This window comes from Haemaphysalis longicornis, unplaced genomic scaffold (genome assembly GCF_048455015.1).
Source record: "Haemaphysalis longicornis isolate Haplotype H1 unplaced genomic scaffold, Haemaphysalis longicornis Haplotype H1 scaffold_8, whole genome shotgun sequence".
NCBI lineage: Eukaryota > Metazoa > Arthropoda > Arachnida > Ixodida > Ixodidae > Haemaphysalis > Haemaphysalis longicornis.
Window position 1 is genome coordinate 138,660,727 of NW_027526445.1, and position 15,479 is coordinate 138,676,205.

Here is a 15,479-nt window from a genome sequence, read left to right on the forward strand (position 1 = left end):
TTAGCACATCGCACTAATGTTGGAACATCTAAGCGTAGCCCCACAATTAAAAAAATGGATACTAGAGAACTTCGAAAATTCCTCGGGTTCTTCGAGTGAATTGCAATTGCATATATTGTACTGTGGACAATGTTTGATAAAAGAATCAGGCAACAAGGGTAGCCCCTCGGCAAAACGGACGCATAAAAAACAAGCAAGATGTGCTTTTTGAAGACGTGGTGTAATAATTGCAGTGCACATTCTGACATGTATTTCTGGGTGTCTTTGAGAGCCCCATTGTTTCAATCTGCGTGCTGTTGTTTTGTTTTGTTTTTTTAGCGAGCAATTTGTTTATTTTAACGCGAAAGATGTGTCCAATCAAGCGAAATAGTTAAATTAAGATTTTAAAAACAGCGAACCAGTTGCCGCTACCTGTGTGAAAAAAAAAAAGAAACGGCGCCAGTGAACTCGCTGCATTGCCGAGATGTGTTAAAAAAATAAATGTAGAAAGAAAGAAAACGCGCGCCTTCCCTCTAGCCCGGCCCTCTGGAAGAAGTTCGGGGAAGCATCGTCACCACTGAAGGCATGTCGCGGCGCGACAGAACTCGCGGGACGGGGAGACCACAATACGAAGAATCGAGAGGGGTCAGGAGGGGTCGCGAAACAACTTCTCGTGATCGGCCGGTTCCCTCCTTACCCTTCCTTTGTTCCCTCCTGCTTTGTTCCATCCTGCTTTTCGTCTCCCGGTCAAAATTTGCGGTGGCTGCGTGGCCCAGTGGCTCGTTCACATTTCACATCGGCGCTTTGCCTAGTTGAAGTTAGGCTTAACTTTTTTTAAAAACGTGCATCTTATGTCTCCGCGGAGTGTCAGCAGCAACATTTGAAGCTTCGGAAGCTGTGGTAAAAGCAAGATCAGTGGTCCGGATTTCAAGCATCTCGATGTGACGACTCCTCCAGCGACGACTAACCGGGGTGCTTGGGATAATTGGCACTTTAATGTGAGTGAATGCGACGAATCTCGCAGGCAGCGTGATTTGAAATACGTGCGATGTGCTTCGACAATCGACTGAACTTGCAACGATCCCTGCGTGACTTCGGCAGGTATCGTGTGTGCGTACTCTTCAAGATAGTGCAGCACCACAGAGACGTGCGCTTTTCGCCACAGGATACCCTTCCACGCCTTGCTGTGCGAATGCAACGGAACAAGGTTCACGAAGGCAAGCATTCCAGCTAAAGATTGACTTTCCATTTTAATTTTCTCATGTTCTCTCATGTTTTGCAGTGTAAAAAAAATATTTGTTCACTTGTGTTTTAATGTCCCTAACTAATATAAGGAACGAATTTTCGAACGGTTATTGTCGATGCTCGTTTAATATTTTTTTTCTATCTGGGAGAATAAATTTGCTTTTATGAACAGGTTGAGCGTCATTGACGGAACGCGATGATGGGACGCGATTTGGCCCTGCTTCCGAAGCCCGGCCAAATCAGCTGAAAAGTGCCCAAATGAGTCTGCCTAAATTTTGTAGCGCTACTGAGGTTTCCCTGAAGGAATGACTTCTGTATTTCTTGTTAACAGCTACGCGGGTTTGCAATTACACGGCTATTAAAAAAAAGGCAGAGCGCGAGCATCGGCCACGCTATTCGCTAGAGACGGCGTGGTCTCGGGCGTGTTCCAGCGTTACGTTCCAGCGGCTGCTGGATCCACGAGTTTCCGTGTCCGGCGTGTACCAGCGTCCAGGTTCCCGTGAATTTGCAGCAGGCGCAGTTTCGCATGACGTGCGGATGAAAGCTGTTTTGTACTAAAAGAAATTATAGTTCTGACCGTTTCCAAGTCAGCACGATCATGGAGCATACAAATAACGCGCCACATTTTGTTTTTATATTTGGCAATGAAATAAAAATTATTTGTTTGGTGTAACAGCAACATAAGAGGGCAGTAAAACCTCTCCATGACAAAAAGTGAAGCCCCGTTAGTGCCCAGGAACAGTGTTGTAAAAAGAGGAGAATAAAATGGATAAGCACCGCAAACTGCTTTTTTTTTCGGACTGTGATCAGGCATGTGCAGTCTGCGTAACATCAAACTTTTTTATTGCATGCATGAATGTACCACTAGTTGCATTGCTTAAATGCCTTTTGGTACAGCTTTCTGAAATCAGTTATTCCCTGAAAACAATTTCAAGCTTGTACCAGAAAGGCAAGAATGACTCCAAATGCTTATGTTTGTTGGTCATATTTTTATTGAAATTGTTATGCATATCCTGCATACTTCAGGTAATTAATAGAAAAAAACATCACGGGAAGTAAATTTCTTATGCCAAACTAGTTGAAATTGGAGACATGACAGGATTTACTACGAAAACAGACATGACAGGATTTACTACAGACTACAGAACAGGATTTACTACAGACTACAGGGTAGGATATACTACAGACTACAGGACAGGATTTACGACAGACTACAGGACAGGATTAACTACAGACTACAGGACAGGATTTACTACAGAATACAGAACAGGATTTACTACAGAATACAGGACAGGATTTACTACAGACTACAGGACAGGGTTTACTACAGACTACAGGATGTCCCATTCCCTCACAGGATCATTCTGTCGTATTTTTCTGTTGTGTTTTTCGACTGGGTTGTCGAGTTCCGAGATACAAGTATTTCAGCCCTCTTTTAATTGCAGGTTGCCGCGAGAAGAGCTTTCAAGTATTTTTCGGCATTACAAAGCATTACGGCATTACAAAGCTTTTTTTTTGTCCTAAACATGCAGTTTAAATAGCAGAGCAGTAAACATAATGCGGTGAAAAGAAGTATGAGACGTTTAGCCGCCGTAGCCAGACATTTCGGTGGGGCTTGTTTCAATTTCACTCATCACACTCCCGGCGACATCGCAAGTATTTTATTTCTTTTATGCCCTCGTGTAATATGATTCACGCAAATATACTTGAAACGGTGATGATGACGAAACGCATACCTATGTAGTCATCGAGATAGAGGGGGGTATCAGTTCTCAATTTCAATGAAAAACCAGTATATCTCCGTACGACCTAACTCATCGAAAATAGAAATGGGTCGTGCCAAACTAAGCTCTAGTGAGCACGTTCAATGAGTCGCTAGCAGGATAAGGCAAAACCCGAAGAAAAAGGAGGCCTTTGACAAGAAAATAAAGGCAAGTTCCGACAGGGGCGGTGCTCTCAAGCACAACCGTGCTGCAATGCAGGTCCTCGCGCCAGAAGAGCGCGCAAAATGGACACCCAATAAAGCACGCCCGGATTTCCAGGACGTTCTTCAGCAGTTAATGAAATCACGCGTGCGCAAACACACAACCGTGTATACGTTCGGTAAACAGACGATCCCTTTTCACGGGAGTTAATTCGTTGTCGTTTTTTTTTCTGCTTCGGAATGAGGGAAGTTTTGTGATGTGTCTGCCCCGCTCCCTCTCTATGTCATCAAAACAAGACGGTGCAGTAGTGGCTTCGTTCTCTGCTCAGGAAACTGCCTCGAACGAAACGTGCAGATGAAAAGAACAACTTTGAAGAGGAGCGAAGCGGTATTGGGACTTACCGCTTAAATTTGTGATGCTCGAGCGAGCCCCTCCTGCAAAGGCTTAGCCCGACGTTTCCGCCCTTTCGTAATCACTCTTGCCTTGGGAAACAGGAGAAAAAAAGTGATGGCCCAAGACTAGAAGGATGGGGTGTCTGGAAGCTCGGAGGAGGGAAAGGACGCACACTGCACGAAGCCGCCTCTGGACTCCGCTGATCCGTCCCTTGTCAAGCCCCGCACACGCCGTTTAATCCTCGCGAGCTGTGTCGGCCCCGTTAAGCTCGAAATTAGTTGCGGGCTTACGCGCTTTGAGTCGCTGCGCCGCTCCTGTGTTGTTGTCGCAGGCAGTGCTTGTTGTTATATACGCCTGGTTTCGGTAAGTAGAGAGTTTTCTTTGAGTGGTGTCTCCTCTCGGTTCTGGATGCCGGATTTTTAAAGTTTGAACTTGAAAGTATTGCGAACTATGACAACGGTAGCGTTAACTTAAAAACATTGGCAGTTTACTTTGTCCTGTGGTAACATAAGAATGCCGCGCATTGCGAATGGACGCGGTGTTTAGGAGTCTTGATGCACCGGGAATACTGGATAGAGCTAGGAGTTAGCACGATAAAAATTGGTGGGCCGCAACCTTCCTCGACTGGTGGATCAACCAGCGAAGCTGGTTCCGGGTCATTGGTTTGCGTACACATCTCCGAAGGAAAACGCGATTGACAGAGGGGCACTCCAAACGGTGCACTAAACTGCAGCATCTTGTTTATTGATTGCAGAGTTTAACGCGCCGACGCAACGCAGGCGATGAGGCACGCCGTATAGGGGAGGGCTCCGGATTAATTTCAACCACCTGGGGACATCTAACGTGCGCCGAAATCTCGAACACCCGGGCGTTTTTGCTTTTCGCCTCCATGAGAAAAGCGGCCGCCGTGGCCGGGAATCGAACCCGCGTCCTCCTGCTCAGCAGCGCAACACCTTCGACACTGAGCCACTCCGGCGGGTGCTGCGTCTTGTCGGCCGGCATTGTTCACGTGACTGGTTGCAGGAGCGGTTGTGTCGCGCACGACGCCAAACTCCGTCTCCCTCGCCCGACGTGCCTTATCCTTCTCTCCACGGATGTAATGCAGCGCCGGTGGCTCACACTCCAAAATTTTCTGCCCCGCGGCTGCTCCCGCGCCGCGCCGTCTCTTTCTACCAGGATTACAGGTACATTTCTCAGCTCAGGTACCCCTCTCCTCCCCGTAGCGCTTGCAGTGAATGCATAGTTTACACGCTTTAGAAGCAGTAATTGGGTTTTCTGTAGATCAGCGCGCCTCGGCCATGAGAATATACGCGCGGTGATAGCAAGACGGGTGCGCAGAGGCTGTGATGCAAAGGGACGCGGGTGAGCGGGGCGCCTTTTGCGGTAGACGGACTCCCTTTATCCACCACCTTACATTCTTAGTTAATTGTAACGCGCGTGACAGGTGTCAGCGGGCTGTAGTAACGTTTGTTAGATATATCCGTGCAATATAGAATAGCCACCAACCATGGAAGAGCCATGGAAGTTTGTACGGCTGTAATGACGCAGTGCATTGGCATTGTGCGTGTCAAGGAGGAATTTTCATTGCTGAAGCTGGATGACACGGGTTGGCACTGTTTCCTTTTCTTTGCAACCGTGAACCAGCAAGCCGAAGCCGCAACCCTGGTAATTTCTTTTGCTTTGTGGTGAGACGTTGTCAAGTGAACACCCTAAAAGCCCTGTCGTTTTAAAGCACCGGTGGTTCGGGATACAAGGGATCAGCCTCTTGGCGCAAGAGCACTGGACCCGGGCCTACATCGTGTTTATTCTGCACTTAACGCGGCCTCCCGTCTGCGCCCATTGGTCACAGCGCAGGACCGCGCGGGACTCCCTAAAGCGCAGCGGACGCATGCAGCGTCCGCTGTCGCTCAGAGTAAGGCGGTGATGACAACGACGATGGTGCTCGACGAAGCTGGCGGGAGCGCGAGAACTGCAATGCATAATGCATTTGCGTCCGCTGCTCCCCGCCAGCCGCGCAGTCTGCGACCACCGTAGAAAAAAAAACGCGACGTCGAGGGACATGCAGCGCCCGGAAGGCCTTTATCCCCCAACACGAGCGCGCGGGATTCCAGGGGTCGCGCGGGACAAAGCGACCGGATCGGCGACCCCTATATACGAAGAGGGTAGGGAGCGCTGCCTCGTTGTCATCGCCCTCATCGCTGCCGTGTAGCTTAGTTATTGGACGGCTCCGCTCACGCCTACGTCGTTTATATCTCCAGCAATGGAGAAACGGGGAAGTACGACGGGGGACGATGGGCGAGCTGGCCTTGCGCTGTCCGGGAGGTGACGTTGCGTTCGCACGTGGAGAACGTATGGCAGCCTTTGTTGGCGGAATGGCCGGTTTTGTTTATCGCTTCTGCTTCTTCGCGACCTTCTTGCTCCCAACAATTTCGTCGCCGCGTCACGAATAACTCTTCTGGTTTGCTACTTTCACGTTTGCGCGGCACTACACGCGTGACATGTAGTAGGGTTGGTGCTGCTGTAAGTTTGTCGTCATTGTCGGGGAACGAGTGCTGTGCAACGCAAGTACTTGGTGGCTTTAGTTTTCCTCTTTTAAATATTATATTAAAGAGACTTCGAACGATGCTGAGCACAACTGTCCTTTCAGAGCTCTACTCGAAGTCCACTCGGAAACGCTACGTAGAGGTGTCTTTGCTCCTGCTGGTCTACAGTGAGCTGTTGGTAATTTCACCTCCGGTAACTCTGTATTGGTTCTTTGTTTCAGCAACTATTACCTGTCGGGGTTGAACTAGGGAAGTCCACTGTATTCCGGTGCGGTAGATAAAAAATCCCTGAGCCTGAAACGCTGGCGCATTACATACAGGCGTTGTTTGCATCGTAATGGAACTCTTGTAGCGTCACGTTCTTTTTAAATGAGGAGGCATTGGTTATCTACGTCAGCAAACACCTGGCTCCGATTACGCAGAAACTTTGGCCGACTGTACTAAGGATAAAAAAAACGAGACCATTTTCAGAGAATCTCATATCTCGCATAAACGAAGCTTCATTTTTTCAGGGAATCTGTTATGAATGAGGTGACTAATTAGGTGCAAAATATTTACCATTCCTTCCTAATGAAGCTTGACCGAGAGAAGTGCAAGCGCTAAAAGTGCGTGCAACCTTCGATGAAAGTGCGTCCTCCAATCGATCGTCAAACATTCAAAGACCCAAATCGGAAACCAACAACGAACCCATGCGACGATTTGTTCCGCGTTAAGCAAAACCATCTGTAAAAGGGTTGAGAGTTGGGTGAGTTGGTAATGATGCATCTCGAAAAAGAAACTGCGCGCAAATTAACGGGGACAAGAACATCGTCTTCTTGTCCCCGTTAATTTGCGCGCAGTTTGTTTTTCGAGATGCAAAACTATCTGAGAACGGTCTAAATTTACGCGGTTTGGTTTATTAGCTTTACGCGGTTTATTAGATTAAGGCATACTATTGGACTTCTCCTTCATGATCGATGTGTGTATTGTGTTATCTAGAGCGTTCCTTTTTTACGATGTTCAAGCAACCGTTTTGACAGAATGGAAGCCCGGTTTCACGCATGCGCCGTGCGTCCAATGATCTTACCAGAGCGTTTTGGTCGACCAGCCGGTCTAATGGGAAATGCATTAGTTCTATGACAGAACGCCATCGGTGCCACTAATACCCTGGCTACACTGGGGTCCGAATGTCATTTGAACGAAATGTCATTTGACTAAAATGGGGTGCTTCAAATGCCATTCAGAATCCGCCATGCTACACTACAATTTCGATGGCACTTGAAAGCTTTCACAATTGCTCACCGTGCTGTAGTGGCGCTGTTGTGGCCCCGTTCCATTTTCGTACAATAATACAACAATGAAATGTAGGAGCAGCCTAAGGCAGTAAAATGATATCAAATTAGAAGAGGCACCAGTTTCGACTCTAATTTGGTGGCTGTCCTGCGTAGTTTTATTTTTTTTTGCGACTGACCCACTGGTTTTGAGAGTATGAAAATTAAATCTGTTGATTTAATATTTTAAGTAAAGGAACAGTAAACACAGTTCTACAAACAAAAATATTTTGTTTGTTTTACGTACGGAAGTATTATATTTTTTTATTGCCGATAGAAGGCGCTGCGTGCGAGAGTGCTAAAAATGGCATTGGAAATCCCAAATGTCTCTCTCTCGGTGCTCATTTGGCTCGAATGTCGTTTGAGCCGAATGGCATTTCAAAACCTAGTGTACCAGCACAACTTGGCATTTGAGTCAAATGACATTTCGTTCAAATGACATTCGGACGCTAGTGTAGCAGGGGTATAAAAAGCTTTTGCTTTGAAATTCGCTTAATTTTACGTTGGGTAGAATTGGAACCAGAACCCTCTGGAATGAGGGCTGAGTGCGGAACCCCTAGACCCAACAGCTCGATGACTCAAAATGGCATAAGGAGCTGAAAGAAAGGGTTGCGGCCTTCGAAGTAGAAGTGCGGTTAGAAACATTCATTTAATGCTACAGGAAAACTTTTAGTATGATAATTACTCGAGAAGAAAACCACGTTACGGCTAACAAGGGAAATTGTGCAGCCCTCTCAGTAATTGTAACGAAAAGAGGAAAGCAACGTCGAAAATAGTTATCTTTGAACTCCTCCATTTTTCGCGTTTTTTAGCTTAGAAAGTCTTGTGAACGTTAGTGGAATGTAGAAGCTGTGATCTCAGGTAGCAGAACTTTCTGGTTGTGACTTTCTTCGTCTGTAGGTCACAACGGCAACCATTGTCATATGGCATGTTTTCCAAAAGGCCGTGTCTAGAGTGCCGTCCGACGGTATTATAACCACTCCACTATATCGACGTCCACATGCGTTCTGTAACAAAATTGCTGCGTCTGGCACTACATCGGTCTAGATAACGTATATCTAGGCAACCTAACCTAAACATAACATAACGTGACCTAATGCACACGAAGAAATAATTTAAAACACCAAAACTAACCTAATCCATTAAAAATAGTTTAATTTAAAGATGAAAAAAAAAAATACCGAGGGAAAAGTTGGTCTCGAACCACCGTCCTTGGGGTGCAAGAAGCTAAGACGTAACCTCTACACTACAACGACAGACGCTTTGGCTGGTGCTAGCCCAGTCTTAACTATTCTAATGTCGTCGGACGGCACTCTAGCCATGCCTGCAGCGATCAGCTAGAGTTCCGTCGGACGGCACTCTAGACACTGCGTTTTCAAAACTCTGAATTTGTCATTGCAGTGTCATGTAAACTTATCTCTCTCTCTCTTTCCGTCGCGGTGCTGCTGTGCTCCTTGCGGTATTTTTTCCCTCACGCTTGAACATCGACAGCGTGTTCCACGTCCCAGCCCACGCCTCACACCGCATCTCCTACGTCTCCCTGCATACGCAATGTTTTATTCCTTTCGCCTGTACTCAGCCCCTTCTGGCTCGATATTGGACGCCTAGAGCGCGTGGACGGCCGTGTCGCGGGTCGCGTTATTTCTCGGCCCGTGTGTTTCCTGAGATGGTGGAGCCAGCTGTGGCGCGTGTGGGGAGAGGCCTCCTTGTGTAGTCATGTACGGTGGCAGCCGCGTCGCACATAACGCCCTTCTCCCGCCTTTCACTTTCGCCGTTGCTCGGATGCTAACAACTCGCCTCAGCGCCGTTGTCGTTTTGAACACTGTCTTCCTGTTGTACTTCTTTTTTCTTTCCGGCCCTGTACCCTAAGAGGGGCACAACGAAGTTTCCACGTGGTACTTCCCTACATTATCGCCTCCTCCTCCTCTCTTCCTCTCTTTACCGTAACTTTTCGGTTCCCCGCTGTTGTTCTGGCCCATAGGGTGTCACATAGAGGATCCAATAAACGTGCGCTCGGTGACATTCCCAAGCATCGTTGAGCGACTGTTTTGCTTAGGCGCTGGTCCCTGCTTCGAATGCTGGACCAGGACGAATTTTTCAACGGCAGTGTTACCGAAAAAAAAATTACACTATCTTCCCGTAGGGGAACCCTGAGTGACATGCGAAGCAGCCATGGGTTCGACTGAAGTTCCCATCAGTTTTCACTTCGTCGTTTCCGTTGACGTTCAGCTTCGCGTGGCTTCGTTGTAGTTTGAATGAGTGAAGGACACAAGGCGCGTTCGTCGCACATGCTCCCGTCTCGGTTTGTAGCGCAGTGGGAAGAGCGCCACGTACCTCCCGTTGCGGCAAGAGAGTCGTGGGATCGAAACCGGGCGCCGCCTAACTATTTCTTTTTATAGTGGACTGCGCTGACGTCAGCCCGAACGCTGACGGGGCTTAAGAGGCGCGCATGCGCTGTAGAGTGCGGACGGCGGACAGCGACAACGAGGGAGGGAGGGACACAGCCCCGAGCATGATATTCTTCGCATCTAAAAGCGGTATAGATTTCGCTTGTAGCTGTGTGGCTGAATTTCAGGTGGACGTCAAATTTTCCTCCACAGAAATATACCGCGCCGCAGGGATTGCTCATAAGTCTGGTCGTTCAATGGGACTCACCTGATCACGTCCCTGTGGGGTTTACTGATTCATGACCCACGGGCTGGGAAAGCATCGTGTGCCGATAAAGTTATACGGATACATGAAAATGTCCCTAACGACCTAGTTTGCTTCTTTTAGAAACAAGTCATTTCTTTACTGGAATAAAAAAAGTAAACATGAAACTCATTTCGGTTTATCCTGTTCCCACAAGGTGGTGTTAGCTGTCTAGAAAGTGAGAGATTTATTTCTTTATTTCAGTACTGAAGTGACATATTTTTAAAATGAGCACACCACGCCGTTTTCAGTGTTTTTATGTATCTGCGCAACTTTTTGTATATGTGCCCATGAAGTGTTAAGTCCTATAGTAATGTTAACAGGTGAGTCCCCCTTAAAACACGTCATTTACTTCGCCTTGTTGATCAATTCGCTCTCGCGTTACAAACGGCTAGCCCCCCGGTTAGCTCAGTTTGTAGAGCTACTGCCCCGTTATGGGGCGGTCCCAGGTTTCAATCCCGACCAAGATGAATTTTTCTTTAAGGGAAAAGTTTCTCAGAAAGCTGTGTAGCTTTCCTTTGTAGCCGTTTGGCTGCATTACATGTGCATGTCACATTTTCCTCCGGAAAATACATGCGTACAAAAATGCACAGAATTGCGCATAAGTAACAGCTGTTTAATGGCACTCTTGGCTCCTTTCAAAAGCTACGTCCAGGCTTCACCCACGACGTCATCTTCGAAGCCGTCGTCGCCAGTTTCATTCCGAAGGCGCTTCCTTGGCGGCTGGTGTTAGACGTCGGGCCCGAATGTAATGCCCGCAGTTCACATTTGTGCATGTGCCCTGGTGGAAAGAAACAAAAAAAATCTGTGGTCGATTCCCCTGTCGTAAGAATCGGTAAAACACGAAAGTGAAATGCGCAGCGTAATCTGCAGCTGAGCGGGATTTGTGGTACGGCGGGTGCCTTGTGGGCGTACTTGGCGAGCGACGTCTTGCTGGCGGGTCGCTTTGGCAAAGGTGTACTGGCGTCATTTCCGTGACGGATATGACGCCAACGAAATCTTGGTGCATCCCGGCATAAAACACTTCCGTGTTGAAATATAAAACCCGAAAACGATCAACCCTAAGTATAACGTACTCTTTAGTACTAAAGGTTGCTTCCCCGCAAGAACACCTGTGTGCAGGATTGCACCCTTTACTGGCCGCTCGCTTCGTTGTACTGGCGTCACTTCCGTGACGGATATGACGTCAACAAAATCTTGGTGCATCCCGGCATAAAACACTTCCGTGTTTAAATATAAAACCCGAAAACAAACAACCCTAAGTATAACGTACTCTTTAATACTAAAGGTTGCTTCCCCGCAAGAACACCCTGTGTGCAGGGGTGCACCCTTTACAGGCCGCTCGCTTCGTTGTACTGGCGTCACTTCCGTGACGGATATGACGCATGTGAAATCTTCGTGTATCCGGGAATAAAACACTTTCGTGTTAAAAATGCTCGTGGGTTTCGAGGTTGGCTCACCTTGTTGACATTTTGGGATCAATTCTCGCTTCGCTGTCAACGCCTGATGCGTGAAACAAAGCAGCCAATCATGACCTTAGTTTTAGTTCGGCTGGCCATTTATAGGCGGAATGACGGAGCAGCCGTGTATTAATAGCAGCGCGAGGAAGTGCTTGTGTCATAAGCCATTTGTACAAGAATCCCGACAACGGAATGTCGGTTTCTTAAAGAAGCGCCTATACTCGTTTTCATTCTGTCAGTGCCTTTCTTCGTGCTTCGAAATTACAACTACGGTTCCTTGAAAGTCCCGTCTGGAGCTCAAGAAATGGATACGCAGTTAAGGGGACAGTGAAAAAATGTAAATGTTTGCTTTGTTGGGAAGAATATTTGATTCGACGACAACGTTCCTGACATTACTGAATGAGTAGTGTTTAAACGGGGTGTATTTCAATTACCGCCTCACTGAGCTACTGTATGACGTGGAAAAGTGCTGTGCAGTACTTTTCACAAGGAAAGAAAATGGGAGTGAAACTTAAGCCAGCTGAATCCCGCCACTGCGCATTAGTCGCTCCGATTAATAGATAAGTAAATGAATGAATGAATAAATCGTTCGGTGGATTGATCGAATCACTCAACTCACCTAGCTATTATTCAATGAATGAATGAGTGAATGAATGAATGAATGAATGAATGAATGAATGAATGAATGAATGAATGAATGAATTAGAACTATTTGATTAGTCGAAGCATTTGTCTTCTAGAAAAGAAAAGAAAGGCAAGATTTGCGGAATACTTATTAGAACAGGCAAGCAACGCCTCTAGGCAGAACGGTTTTCGCGAACACCTGTTAATTCTCGCCGTCTCAGTGCGTGTCAGTCCATGCGTACAAATTGTATGTTAGAGCGCGAGAATCGTAGCAGAGTGCCATTCTTCTGCCTCTCACCAGAATTGCATTAGTTTGTTCTTTATCACCGATTCTTTTACTCTTACCCCCGTAATGATCAGATCAGTTCCAGCGCATCGGATCTCTCGACATTCTTACCGTAATGCCGTGTATCTCTCACGAACCTTGACCACAACTTTCCAACGTTCATTTTTTATCTTCACTGTGCATGAATGGAACAACCTTCCCGCCAACACTGCCACTATTACCAGTAATGTCAACTTCAAGAGTGCCGTTGAGAATGCTTACCTTGGTTAATCGTCTTCTTTGAATTTGTTGCCATGCTGCTGATGTGTTTGCCCACCCCTCAAGTAATACAGCATCGGGGGCCTTTGAGGCACTAATAAATGAATAATAAATAAACAAGTCGTCCATCATGTGGCCGGCATTTAGTAGAGGTAATCGTAGATCGTACTGCAGTGTCGTGACGCTCATGGAACAACGTGAAAGGGACTAATGTTTAATCTCCGACCCCTTTGATTTTTTTAGAGCGAAAGCTCTACTATGCTACATCTTTCGAGGTCATTCATTCCGCGGTTACAAGCGCCGCGGCCGGGCAAGCGTCGCCTATCTTTTCGTTTCGCTTGCTCGAAGCATTGCAGCTGTCGTATCGCGCGACGAAGTGAGCGTGAAATCGCTGCTCGTCCTGGCCTAGCCTGCTTGGCTGCTAGCCTAGCCTAGACGGCTTAGCCTGCGCTGAGCAATCGAGCGCAGGTGAGCCGCTATTTTACGCTCGCCTGCGCTCCATTGATGCAGCGCAGGCTAGGCCGTCCGTGCGTGCACCTCAGTGCAAACGAACCACGTGATTAGGTGAGGGTTCTACGGCTGTTTAGCCGGCGCTTGTAACCCCAGTCTCGCCACCGATGATGAGGCTGCCGGGCTTATTATGCGTGCCCTTCAGCGCAAGGAAATTCGGCCACCGTTGCAATTGAAATGCGAATACTAAGGAAACTGTGGAGCTGGTGGTCTTCACGCCGTCTCCCTCAACTAGGAGAACACTTGTACGTCAGAGCTTACGTCATCACTGGGTCAATTATTATTGTTAACAATTAATATAGCACGTCAATTATTATTGTTAACTCACCTCAGCCTTTAATTTCAAGTCATCTCCACGACTTGCGACCTGCTGCCTTCTCTGTTTTTTTTTAGTTTTGTTGTACAAATTTTCTATTGCCCTGTACGTCTATGGAGTCGTATTTCGTCTTGTGCCACTGTGTACTACAACATTTATAGCCCCCCCCCATGTAATACCCCAATGAGGCCTTTAAGGATTGAATAAATGATCATGATGATGATAACTATGTTTAGGAGTGTTAAACCTGAGCCATTTCCCCCCTTTCCCGTTCTGCGCAGGTGTGCGAGATGCACGTGTCCGGCTACAAGTTCTCCGTTCTGGACAACGCCTTCGTGGTGCACCAGGGCCTCAAGACGGCCGCCTCGTTCCACCGCCACAAGGACGCCGACCAGGAGCGGAACCGCGTGCTCTTCCGCCAGTTCAAGCTCGAGCTCAAGGAGAAGTACCCGGACTCGTCCAGGCGATGCTACTGAGTCTCCTCTCTGCAGTTCGCCCCGCAGAGGAAGAGCTGCTCGTCACCACGTCTCCTCCTCTTCGGCATCGCTTCGTGCGGGCCTCCCGCAGTCATTTAGGTGAGAGGGGGTTATCGGTCATACTTTCCGGTTTCTCCAAAATCGAAGGAGAGTTTGAAATGACGCATCGGAGAAGAAAGCAACTAGTATTCGCTGTTCACGAGCAGATCCCTAGAGGGGATCCCTAGAGGGGATCCCTAGGTTTCCTATGGAGTGGAACCCCATCGGAGTGGATCCCTAGAGAAGGCAAGTGCAGCCGGGGGCGGCAGAAAGTTATGTGGGCAGATGAGGTCAAGATGTTTGCGGGAATAAATTGGTCGCAGTTAGCACAGGACGGGGATGATTGGAGATCGATGGGAGAGGCCTTTGCCCTTTAGTTGGCTTAGACCGGCTGATGATGATGATGACAATTTATGACCACTTCTGCTGTGTAGTGCTTGTCATTGTTTGAGCCATAATATAATACCTTCCTGGCATGTCCTGAACTGTGCTGCGCATGCGCACGTCGACCTTACTGTCGAATCTGCCGATTACATCGGTTGTAAAATGACATTCTCCTGGGACGAATAAGCTGAACAGGTCTATATATAGTCCCCGTCGGTGCAGCTGGAAACACATTGCTTCTAATATCTCGCACTAATTAGCCAACTCAGTTTAGAACTCCAGTTTTAAAAATTTATTCATTATTTTTGGACAGTCACGCCAAGCGTCGAAATATTTTTACCGCTTTACTGTTGCTAACTGTGGGGATGCAACAACCGTGTATGAATAGTGTATGACACACAGATGCAGCTGTCATACAACTCCTGAAATCCGGCCAGTGCGAAACATACGCTCGGTGTGAGAGAGAGAGAGAGAGAGAGAGAGAGAGAGAGAGAGAGAGAGAGAGAGAGAGAGAGAGAGAGAGAGAGAGAGAGAGAGAGAGAGAGAGAGACTTTTATTGTTTATTTTATTTTTTATTTTAGAGATGGGTTTTCTCCGACGTGTGAATTCCGCTTAAAGGGGCCATTAAGAGAGAATACGTTTGATTCATTCGAAAGATTGCCCTGTTAGAATCATACTGACACCACTTTCAACGCACGCTTCGCTCAAATAAGTTATGTAATTAGGATAAAAGGGAATGGCGATGCCACCCACTAGCTCATTTCCCGCAACAGAATTTCTGAATGATGCCATATGCCCAGCTGTGCGATTGGCTGAGGCCGGAAAAAAGGAAACGCAAATTAGGCAGGGCTTGTAAGCTTGCCGAACGAGTTATTTGCGCCTAAATGTACTGCATATTCATTTTACAGCCATCATAATGGTGGGGCAAACAGTGAAAGTTGAGAAACACACGCAAACACAGGAGTACCGATGCGAACTGCTGTTGGTACTGGGCGCACTATGTTTGTTTTAGCTGCACAGCAGTCCGCCGCTTTGGAGTT

At 47.4% G+C, this 15,479-nt stretch overlaps 1 protein-coding gene across 2 annotated transcripts in view; it reads left to right on the forward strand.

Moving 5' to 3' along the window:
• The window catches only part of LOC144149940 (beta-1,4-glucuronyltransferase 1-like), a 279,455-nt gene that overhangs the window by 219,617 nt on the left and 44,359 nt on the right, over window positions 1–15,479 (forward strand). The window contains exon 7 of one of the 2 annotated variants that reach the window (XM_077681684.1): window positions 13,822–14,115. In XM_077681684.1, coding sequence (XP_077537810.1) covers window positions 13,822–14,016 — 195 coding nt within the window. In that variant the 3' untranslated portion in view covers window positions 14,017–14,115. Of the gene's footprint in view, window positions 1–13,821; window positions 14,116–15,479 lie in introns of those variants that run through there. The other variant, XM_077681685.1, reaches the window with a different exon arrangement.